This window comes from Atheta coriaria, unplaced genomic scaffold (assembly GCF_025399875.1).
Source record: "Atheta coriaria isolate IRGN ID8LTWV9N9 unplaced genomic scaffold, Caltech_Dcor_3.1 hic_scaffold_2_pilon, whole genome shotgun sequence".
Lineage (NCBI taxonomy): Eukaryota > Metazoa > Arthropoda > Insecta > Coleoptera > Staphylinidae > Dalotia > Dalotia coriaria.
The window spans coordinates 2,295,035-2,306,293 of record NW_027045444.1 but is presented as its reverse complement, the minus strand read 5'-3'; the positions used below and the strand labels follow the sequence as shown (position 1 = coordinate 2,306,293).

Sequence of the window (11,259 nt, the reverse complement as noted above, 5' to 3'; positions counted from 1 at the left end):
CTCTTCTATTTCCGTATTATCTATTTGGAGTTTTAAGGTGTTGTTTGTATTTATACGCATTTCTTTTGTTTTGGCAATATTTATTCTTAGGCCAATTTTACTTGCCTCCCTTGCTAATGTTGTTAGCTGTCGGCTCACGCCTTCGAACGTATGTGACATCAGGCAGATGTCGTCGGCGTAATCCAGGTCGCTGAGGTGCGAGGTTAGTGTCCAGCGCAACCCATCCCTGTTCTGGTCTACCTTTGCTAGTATGTAGTCTAAGGCGATGTTAAATAGTAATGGGGATATGACACATCCTTGTTTTACTCCTCTGTGTATCGTAAAACTTTCGCTTTTTCACCGTTGTGTAACACACTGCAGTTTGCATCAGTGTAGAGTTCTTGCAGGATGCTTATTATCTTTGTTGGTACACCTCGCGACTTAAGGATCCTCCATAAAGCGTCGTGGTTCAGGCTGTCGAATGCTTTCTCAAAGTCGATGAAGGCGATGAATAGTGGTGATCGCCATTCTACTGATTGCTCGATAATTATACGAAGGGTATTGATATGATCGATGCATGAGCGATTCGGCCGAAAACCTGCTTGGTTCGGGCGCAGGGTGTTTTCTATAGTTTCCGCTAATCTTGTTTGGACGATTTTCGCGATAATCTTATTAATTGTGTTTAATAGCGTTATGCCACGCCAGTTGTTACACTCGGTCAAGTTACCTTTTTTGGGAAGCTTGATGATTAGCCCTTCTTTCCACTTGGTCGGAATCTTGTTGTTGTTCCATGCTTCCTTAATACAGTGGTATAGTTCATTTGCCATCCATGTGGCGTTTACTTTTAGTAGTTCCGCTGGAACGTTATCAGCTCCTGCTGCTTTGTTGTTCTTAAGCGTCTTTATAGCTGCAGTTATCTCCGCGACTGAAGGCGGGTTCGAGTCAATGTTCAGTTGTCTACCTGGGTTATTCTCTGGCTCCCAGTTAATTGTTTCGTTTGCGCTGAGCATGTCGGAGAAATGTTCCCTCCATCTTTCGAGCTGCTTGTCTGACTCAACTAACAGGCGGCCGTTTTTTGACTTAATGAAGTGTGTGCGTGTAGAGTACTTATTGGCCAGTTTCTTTGTGAGGTTGTAAAGTTCTCTCGAGTTGTTGTTGAGCATTGCTTCTTCTGCTTGTCTGCAAATATCATCTATCCACCTGCGTTTGTCTCTTCTGGCTTCCTTTTGACCTTTTGGCAAAGGCCTGTGTACTCTACCTGTGCCGCTGCCCTATATTCTTGCGAAAGATTTTGGAGTAGCAGGTGTTTTCCTCTTTCGGTCTTCTATCAGCAACCACGTGTTTTCGCTGATCCATTCTTTCCTTTGCCTGCTTTTCACTCCAATTGTTGTTTTGGCGACTTCAATGATGTTGTCGGCCATATTTTCCCATTTTGTGCTGATTTTTGGTTTATTGTCTCTTGCATTTTTTCCTTGAAGGATTTTGCTATTTGTGGAATGCGTAGCTTCTCTATATTTAGTTTTATTCGTTTCATATCGGCTGGTTGCTTGGGTACTGCTAGTTTTATTCTCAATGTGCCAACTATTAGGTGGTGGTCACTGGCTACATCAGCACCTCTCTTGTTCCTCACATCGAGTAATGACGATCTCCATTTCCTAGAGATTGTGATATGATCGATTTGGTTGTGGGTTTTGTCTGGCGAGACCCACGTTGTCTTGTGAATCTGTTTGTGGGGAACAGCGTACCCTATTACCAGGTTCGCGTTGGAGCAGAACTGTGTGAAGTATGTGCCGTTTTCGTTAATCTGCCCAACGCCGTTTTTCCCATAATTTCTTCCAAATTCTCGTTTTGAGCGCCTACTTTCGCATTAAGGTCGCCCATGAGAATTTTATGTCACCGCTGTTTACGTCTTTTATAGTTTTCTCGAGGATGTCATAGAATTCATCTTTATCCTCTTTAGAAGCGTTATTGAATTTGGAGCTCTCGTTAACGTCTTCCAGCAGCCGAAACGTGATAAAAATCCGTCCGGGTTTGCTTAACTATTAAATGTAGAAATTTGAAATTTTCGTAGATTATCCTGTTTTAAATTCTCTTTCTAAAAATATATCTTTCAACATTCTATAACATTTATATCCTTTGTTATAACGCAGCGAAATTCCCTTTCTAAAACTAAAAATTCCACACTACATAAGACAACTTTTTAAACATGAAAACCAATCTACATTACTTATCTAAATATTATTCATAATTAGCAATTACAATACACAGCCTAGGAATAGTTAAAGATCTAAAGCCACTTTCAAACACTCAATTTACATGAATTAAATAAAGTGTGTTTAAACAGTGTCACAATTCGTTGCCGTTTTGGGAATGTAAAAATTACCCATTTCGTCACCATAAACATTTGCAAAGTCTGCTGATAACAGAGTGAGTTGCAAATGCACTGCTTGTTTGTGCAACTTGTCAAACCGATAATTAACGGCTGTTAATTAATCAACAACCAGCGCGCCGAGTTTTATTATAACAATTTATAGAATTGATATTAATTGCAAACGCGCGACATCAACCCGACCCGCGATCAATAAACCTTTATAATCAATTACATGGAATTAACAAGCATTCAGGACCAATACGAAAGATTACAATAAGTCTACACATTCTACATTCAACTACACACAATAAAGTGCATTGAGCATGCATTAAACTCAATTAATTAATCAACAAACCAACTACTTATTAGAACAACCAAAACATTGCCAAATATAAATTGTGATGTGCATGTGCCGGCTGGAAATCAATAACGTTAATAAACACAAACCTTATTAATAGTTGATTGTTGTTTCTCAACTTCCTGTGTTTATGTATTCTTGTTTTTGTCGTGTTAGGCGGAGGATTTGTTAGGGTTCAAAAGTATTTTTAGAAAAGGAAGCAGTCGTTAAACACGCCTGACCTGGAGATTATTACTTCCTATTATGTGGAAGTACGCAAAAGTGGCTTACCCCCACCACTTTTTGCGGGTTGCAGAGGTAAAAAAGGACAGCCCGCAGTGGACCAAGTGTTCAGTCATTTCCATGCCTTCCAGTAATCATTTAAAAGGCCCCAGGTTCTTCTGTTTTTTGATTTTCTTGACTACTTGTCAAATATTTTTGTATAAATTGACGATTGATAGATAGATTACTATATAATTATGGTTTACATTTGTATATAATTCTCTTTGCTATAAAATATCCTTCGCTCTTCAACACTTCAACGTAATTATGTATAATATACTTCCGACGATGTTTAAAAAAAGCTATGAATTTAATAAAACGAAAAAATCAACGAAATTCTTTACTGGGCGTTGATATTCCGTGCGCCTCCTCGTAGTCATCGTCGGTCTTCACCAGGGTATCAAACTCCATCTTCAACTTACCCACTTACAACAAAGAAACAAACAAACAACAGTTATTATTAAATAAATACTGTAAAAGTGTTGTAATTGTTTGCTTTCAGAGTAATGTGTGTCACTGTGTAATGGCGGTGGTAGTGTACCATGTATTAAATTTATTAGTACCAGACGCAACCCGCTAGGTGCGCTAGTGTCGTTTGCATTAAAACACACAGCGCTAGCGTCGGTGGCGTACCAGTAAACTAACAAATAGTGTAATCTACGTGTTACTAATGTGATTTACCATTTTTTGAATGCGACTTCGTGTTTTCTTTATCGCCTTCTTTCCTCTTGGACTTTTTCGTCTTTTTCTTAGACTTATCTTTACCGGCATCTGCAGTTCCATCACCAGCATGCCGATGTTTCCTCTTCTCCTTCTCATCTTTATCTTTTTTGGAATGCTTCTTCTTTTTCTTCTCTTGAACCTCATTATCACCTACTAAAATCTCATCTTGAACTTTCACATGACTGCTATCATCTTGTTGATTCTGTTCGACTTCATCAACAAGCAGCAAATCATTAATTATTAGATCCTCAGCCTGCGGTGGCGATTTTTTCGCTGACTTTTTATCTTTGATACGTTTCTTGTCATGTTTGTCATGCTGTACCCAAAAGGTTAATAACAAACATTAAATAACTAATGAATGAGACAATAAATGAATGAAATACCTTTTTAGTCTTCTTCTTCTCATCTTTATCAGTTAGTTTAGGATGACCCACAAGTGACTCCTCAAAGGACGGTCTTAAAACATGCGATTATATACCCAATAAATATTATCAAAATAAAACTAAAGTACTTACAAATCAAGGTCGATATTTAGCGCACGATGTGGATCATCCATATTATCATGGCTGCTCTCACTGTCGGACAGAGTCGCACCTTCGGGTATTTCAATATTCTGACTTACAATCACATTCGGCGCGTCGTCTTCACCATCCGTTGAACTCTCCACCTTCTTTTCCTTGCGTTTCTCTTTACCTTTTGATTTACTCTTCTTTTTCTTGGATTTTCCTGACTCCAAATTCAAATATTTATCAGATCTCTTACTCAAGACCTTCAGTTGCACAGGAAGTGCAAGTTCGGCGATTGGGATATCCTCAACTTGATAGTTATCACTACCATTATCATTATCTCGCTTGGCAGCACCTTTCAAATAGTGCGGATTATTCGCTTGTTCGTGTTTCCTAGCCTCTCGAATCTTCACGCGTTCCTCCTCAGTCAACTCCGGCTGATACCGCTCACGATCCGGCTTCTGTTCTGACTTATAAAACAAGTTACCCATCTGTTCATACTCAGAATCTGAACTTGAAGATTCATCAAGCGAGGGTTCCTCAATTAAATCATCTAGATCTAATCCTTCGGGTACTGGGACCTTCTTCTGTGCTTTAGGCGCCACTGGATTCAATTCACCAGCGAATAACACCATCAACGACGCTGCCACGGTGTGTTCCTCATCAATTTTCGTCGTGGGTTTAGTCTCGTCCGATTCATCTTCGTGCTCATCGATTAAATTACCTTTTTGTTCTTTACGCTTCATGATTTCCTCTTGGACAATCTCCAGCATCATTAGAGTAGTACTAGCACGTTCCTGTACTTCAATCTCGGGTGATTTTAAACTATTCCGTAACTTTTTCTGTGTTACTTCATACATTCCATCTATTTTATCATAATCTTCAGCTATTTCATACAGCATTAAACATCTCGCGTATAATTTCAAGATGTTTTGCAGGAAAACAATCTCAATCTTCTGTGGTAAGTTCTTATACTTCAACATACTTATAAGTGTTGATTCTGGTTTCTGTAATTCGGTGACAAATTCACCACAAAGCCATGCAGATGCATAGAGTACATCCTGCATGATTGTAAATTGTGTAGAAGATGCGTACACGTCTAAGACTTGCGACATTTCATTGACTGCGAATGGACGTATTGCAGTTACACGTACACAAACGTCGATAAGTTGATCAGCAATAATGTGGCCTTGTTTTGAACCGAATTCCATCTGCGCTAGCTCAACTAAAACTGTTACGTACCATTCGAAGTTGGTAATGAAGTGATAGTTGTTTTGCGCACAGATTTGAATAATTTTACTTAGTAATTCATCGCGGTAGAGAGTGCCTTCTGCTTTTTCCATGTGTAACATTAGTTTCTTAACTATTTCCATTAAATTTTTCTTAGAAACCATGCCGTAAAGTAAATCAAGAGCACGAAGACGAATTGACTCATCCTTGTCTTCTAGACATTGTAGAATTAGATCTTTGTGTGCCTGCACACTCTTCGGATGAGTTTTGAGAATCTTTGACATTGCAAGTAATCCCAAATATTTAACTGTTAAGAAAAATTAAAAAATATTTTAAAGTTGTGATTTGTAATGTACCAAATACTAAATTTGTTAATACATGGCGCAATCCACTAGGGGCGCTAGTGTCGTTTACATTTAAATACACAGCGCTAGTATCGCCGGCATACCAGAGAACTAACATAAATTTATAAAAATACTTACGATTTTGATCTGAATCTTCTATCAAAATGCGTAACTTTTGAACGCAGAGTTGAATACTCGCAGCATGATTAGGCATACCAGATGAGATGCTAATAAGGACTGCAATCACCGTATTGATGCACTCGTAGAGCAGACTCATGGCAGACGTGCTGTGAATCAGATTCGTGAGTGGTTCTATCAACTTTTTGCCCAATCTAGGTTCTAGCGGTGTCAAAGCGCCAAACTATAACAAGAAAAAGCACACAACACGGTGTGGTTCATACGTGTGTTCGTCAACAGCAACTCGGAAAGAGTGTGTGAAGTGTGGGTGTTGACATGACAAACAATTCGTCGAGATTCCAAGTAAAAGACTTGTTTCTAGCAGTTTTAGTGATGTTTTACCTGCGAATAATCGTCATCAATGGTGCAGTCAGGCGCACACCAATTTCAGAATCGTATTCCGTCAGGATAGCAAACTTATTTTAACAAATTCATTCGTTTAACTACTAGATAATGATGATTTGATGTGATTGATGTGTTTTTTACAGAGTTTTCACTCAATTCAAGAATTTTGCTCTTAAATTAAGTTGTAATTATGAAATAACTTAAAATTTAAGCATACCAGTTTGATTATCTTGATTAACATCCAATTATTCGTCTTGGTCGTCATTAATTTGAAGAAAACCGGCGCAAGACTCAAATAATTCTTCGGATTCTTTCGAGCCAGCTCACAGACAACATTCACAGCAGCTGACTGTACGCCAGGATCAGGATCTTCAAGTTTTTCCTTTAATTTCGGGAACGCCGGACGTAAAGCCTCCGGATATTTGAGGAACACTTTGTACATCATCAGAACAGCTTTCTTTCTGATGTAAGGCTTCGTTGAACTTAACTATTAACAAATTTAAGAGTAAAATTACAATTATTTACATTTTTGTTTATACCCACCAAAGTTAAAATATCTTGTGATAGGTCCCTAGCTAAATCAGTACTGATAAAGCAACTCAACGAAGTGAGCGCAAGGCCAGCATCAAATTGATTCTGGCTGTTGAGTTCTTTGCGAATCATATTGGTCGTGAGCATCAACAGCTCCGAATCGCAGTGGAAGCTCTGAGAAGCCGCTAGATATCCGATTCGTTTCAGCGTAAACTTATTGGAACTCATTACTTCGATTATATTGAAACCAGCCCATGAAATGTCATATCCAAGCATTTGTAGCTAATTAGAATAAAAACAAAATAAAATTAATTAGAGCATATACAAAAATATTGCAAAGAAACTGCATAATGGCGGTGATTATGTACCAGCTATTAATATTTTTAGTACAATGCGCAACCCGCTAGGTGCGCTAGTGGCGTTTACATAAGTTACACTGCGTGGCGAACCAATGAACTAAATTTATAACCTAACCATTTATAACCTAAACATAACCTAATATACAAAAAATAATTCCAAAATTGTTACAAATCTAATATAATCTCTAAATGAGACAGTTCCTTAACCTCAATTCAAGAATTTATGCCTTTTCTTCACATAAAATCAGGTCAAGATACAAAGCACACTTGACTTTTAATGATGCTTTCTCTTTGATGGTTTGTATACATACATAAGTGAGTTTTGCGATGGCATTGCTCTTCACAGCAAGATTATCCTGCCTCAACTCTTGCTTGATGTCCTCCATGCATTGTGAGATGTACTTCACCTAGAAGAAAAGTGCAGACAATAAACCACAAATGTTTTGAAGCATGGAACAATCGAGCAGCTTACAAATCTCACCTCATTCTCCTTGTTGTTCCTGATCCCACGCACTAAATCCGTGAGGTTCTTATCGAACATCCGTTCAATATTGCCCTTGACTTTCTTCAGTGCCATTTTGCAAAATAAAGTCTTCTTCTTGTAGTTATAGTCTTGATGGCTGCTGCTGGATTGGTTTCCGAGGTTAATGCGGGTTGGCTTGTTGTGTCGACGTGAACTTTTGATTACTTGATTCGATTTATCACCACGAGTAAATACTAAGCGATTTATTTATGTATGAATGGCTCGTGGGGATTGTTGGCTGTTGATTATCAACGGTTAGCAGTGATTAGCCTTAGCCCGATTGTGTTTGGGTTGTCGGCAAGCGGGCATTATTGCCGTACGTAGATCACGCACAGATGATAAGAAAGCACGTACTGACAGCTGCGCCTGCTGTTCCTGCTGTGGAGTAGAACAGTTAGTCACCGCAGTACAGCAGTGAAACAGAGAAAACACGAGGGCAACTCGAGTGAACTCTGTTCACGGTGTTGTGCACACAACGAAACCGATTTTCATAGAATTTCTATAAATTCGTACATGTATTGCCATCTACCAATTGATAAATATCTTAAAATAAGAAGAAATTATTATATCAGTTCTTTTTATCAATTTTTGCTTATTTTTAATTGAAAATTAAGTATAAACTTGTAATTATTTGTAAATGGACATAATTTTGTTCAGAGAGATAGCAGTCAAGAAACTTCAGGTAGTAACGTGTAATGTACCAGATACTGAATTTGTTAATACCTGCCGCATTCCGCAAGGGGCGCTAGTGTCGTTCTCATTTAAATACACAGCGCTAGTATCGGCGGCGTACCAGAGAACTAACTTAAATTTATAATTCTTACACACAGCAATAACCAAAACTTTCAACAAAACTAATAATTATTTTACTCTAATTTATATGAATTTTTACTTGTTTTCAACTCTAAACCAATTCCAAACTTGTAACTATTATTAAATTAACTCCATTCAAGTATTATTGCCCAAAATACGTTCAATATATTAAATTCTGAACCCACTGCTAACAAAAACAGTGATAAAGAGGAACTTACAACTAATTAATTACTATTCTGGCTGTTTAGTGTTAGTTTTATACCCAAGAATGATACACAAACATTTAATTACATCTTAGCATGTTTATAGGAATATATCTTTGACCCTTTTCATATTCATTCTTCACAAAAACTTGCAAAGCAGTTAAAATCGTATAAAAATAATCATCCCCTCAATATTCATGTCACATCTTCAATCAGCTATCAATACAATAATAAAAAATAGTTTTGCAGACTATAAATTGCAAAAATTATGGTAATATATGTTTAAAACTGAATTACAAGCAATATAAACTAGTAAACACTGCATCTTTAGTGATAATTTAAGTTTTGTTTAACTTGTAAACAAAATAAATGCTTTTATCACAAACATTACCAGTTACAAATGTCACAATCGCTCAAATGTTTAAAATTTTTAAAAGATTAAGTACTGAATGTACATATTTTCGCTAAAAACTAGTTATTTTGAAAGAGATTACTCGGCAGTCTTCTGTAAGTGTCAATTGCGTTTGAAATCAATGTAAATGAAAATAAGCTCTTCTTATTTACATCCAACACGGCATTCTGTCATTTCGTGCGTCTGATATGCGTTTCGTGTGCATGTTTCGATTCGCTGCGTGTCTGTTTATAAAATAAATCAACTACTGCATAGTTTACATTGAGATGCGTGAATGGTTCGAACAGATGAAGAATGTATGTAAACAAAGGCGCAGTTTATTGCTGTGCCATCTTTACTTGCATCTGCGCCAACAGTTCTTGCATTCTCTTTAGCTCAGCTTCTTTTTCTTGGAGAATCCTGTCTTTATCGTGTAAGGCACCATTCTTTTCATCAATAATCCTAAAAACAAACAAAAAAATTAGAATTTTTAACTTTTTCAAGGAATAAAAAGTAAAAAGCACTTTAAATCACAATAATTCAAGAACTAGTAAACATATCAAAACATTTTTAGTGCAAAATTATAGATAATTTAATGGCAAACAAGATTTCTTTGAAAAAAACTGAAAAATCTAGATATTTACCACAAAATCTTCTACAAAAACACAATTTTTTACTTACGTTCTTCTTGGAGGTGCCGGAGCACCTTTCCCGAGTTTCTCCGACCTGTAATTCTCATAATGCACTTGTTGTGTGATCTCCTGAAGATCCTGCATGTGTGTAATAAGCATAGTCCTCAATTTAATAAAATCACAATGCTCAGGATTCTCCACTTCGACAACTCCCCATGGATACAGCCTACCTCTGACCTTCCTGCCTCTGACTTCCATCAAAGTATTCGCTCCACACACTGCGAATGGCACAGCTTGCTTCAATTGCCTTACTTGTTCCTTATACTCTTCATCTTCATCCGAATCACACTCTGGCAGTGTATAAATCCTTATCCCATGCTGCGCGATCTCCTCAAGCACTTTCTTCTTGAGTCTCAACATTTCTTTCTTTGTCAATACATCAGCCTTGGCAATAACAGGCACAATATTGACTTTATTGTGCAATTGTTTCATAAATTCGAGGTCCAGCGGTTTCAAACCGTGTCCAAAAGGAGAGATAAAGTAGAAACAGCAGTGGATACGGTTGTCCATGATGTTTTTCCGGTTGAGTCCGGATTCATCACGGAGGAAACGTTCAAATTGGTCGTCGATGTAGGAGATTATCTCGGAAAAACTGTCGGTGTTATCGATTGCATCGCCGTAACCAGGTGTATCGACCACAGTCAGGCGGAGTTTTACACCACGTTCTTCGATTTCAACAGTTGAAGGCTCCAGTTTGACTGTTTGCTTTGATTTTTCTGCATAAAAGAAAAATTTGTTTATTTTCGAGTTGAAATTACACAAAATGACTTAAATATCTTACCAATAGCATCAGGAATAACTCTTTCTGGATACAAATCAGTCAAAAACAAAGCATTCACCAGTGTGGACTTCCCGAGTCCACTCTCACCAACCACCATCAGCGTAAACTCAAAACCTTTCTTCACAGACTTGCGATGAACTTGATTTGGTAAATTGGCAAATCCAACATATCCAGGTGTTTCCAGACCAGAAAACTGTTTATAAACATAAAATATTCATTAGAATCTAATCACAAACGAGTAATTTGTATGTAAACTTACAGTTTTCGTATCGTTCGACATGTTTTAGCTGTTTTCTGATGCACAACGGTCGTTTTTGTCAACACAGCGAAAATTATAGACCAATGCGCTGGCTAATAATCAACTGAACTGTTTGGTGTCGTTTGTGATATTGCAGTAGTTGAGTCAGAAGCACAAAATGCCTGTAAACGAACAAATGCTTAACAACAGCCGGCTTTATATGCTCGTAGCTGAACACTGACTGCGGTTATTTGTTTGCTCCCACTGAGTCATAAACCTCAACAATCTGTCTTTTTCTATCGCATACATTCATATCATAATCATAACCTGCTTCCACTTCTGTGCATATCATAAACAAAACAATATTGTAAACAATTTTCAGATTTACAGGAGGTAAATCCACTAGTAATAAACTAGGATTAATGTTTTTGTTG

At 37.5% G+C, this 11,259-nt stretch overlaps 2 protein-coding genes across 3 annotated transcripts; both read right to left on the bottom strand.

Moving 5' to 3' along the window:
• Positions 1–3,141: 3,141 nt before the first annotated feature.
• Positions 3,142–8,152, bottom strand: g (adaptor-related protein complex 3, delta 1 subunit-like garnet). 2 transcript variants are annotated; one of them, XM_065310499.1, is made up of 9 exons: positions 7,657–8,152; positions 7,496–7,591; positions 6,838–7,107; positions 6,512–6,781; positions 5,911–6,133; positions 4,208–5,735; positions 4,076–4,148; positions 3,651–4,008; positions 3,142–3,394 (listed from the first exon to the last, which is right to left on the bottom strand). In XM_065310499.1, the coding sequence occupies exons 1-9, from the start codon at positions 7,759–7,761 to the stop codon at positions 3,297–3,299; spliced, it is 3,021 nt and encodes a 1,006-aa protein (XP_065166571.1). In that variant the 5' UTR covers positions 7,762–8,152; the 3' UTR covers positions 3,142–3,296. The 2 variants fall into 2 exon arrangements, with proteins under 2 accessions (XP_065166571.1, XP_065166579.1); XM_065310507.1 differs by having other exon boundaries at positions 7,666–8,152.
• A 602-nt stretch (positions 8,153–8,754) lies between these two features.
• Positions 8,755–11,246, bottom strand: Septin1 (Septin 1). The gene is made up of 4 exons (XM_065310534.1): positions 10,847–11,246; positions 10,588–10,780; positions 9,796–10,522; positions 8,755–9,576 (listed from the first exon to the last, which is right to left on the bottom strand). Exons 1-4 carry the CDS (start codon positions 10,865–10,867, stop codon positions 9,453–9,455), a joined length of 1,065 nt encoding a protein of 354 aa, XP_065166606.1. The 5' UTR covers positions 10,868–11,246; the 3' UTR covers positions 8,755–9,452.
• Positions 11,247–11,259: the final 13 nt, after the last annotated feature.

Excerpts from the sequence above, each read along its gene's own strand:
- g (XM_065310499.1), bottom strand. The coding sequence starts at position 7,761 with ATGGCACTGAAGAAAGTCAAGGGCAATATTGAACGGATGTTCGATAAG. Across the intron at positions 6,782-6,837 it reads CACAAGATATTTTAACTTTG|TTAAGTTCAACGAAGCCTTA; the intron begins GTGGGTATAAAC and ends ATTTGTTAATAG. Across the intron at positions 6,134-6,511 it reads TAATCAAGATAATCAAACTG|TTTGGCGCTTTGACACCGCT; the intron begins GTATGCTTAAAT and ends TTCTTGTTATAG.
- Septin1 (XM_065310534.1), bottom strand. The coding sequence starts at position 10,867 with ATGTCGAACGATACGAAAACT. Across the intron at positions 10,781-10,846 it reads TGTCGAACGATACGAAAACT|TTTTCTGGTCTGGAAACACC; the intron begins GTAAGTTTACAT and ends GTTTATAAACAG. Across the intron at positions 9,577-9,795 it reads CCGGCACCTCCAAGAAGAAC|GATTATTGATGAAAAGAATG; the intron begins GTAAGTAAAAAA and ends GTTTGTTTTTAG.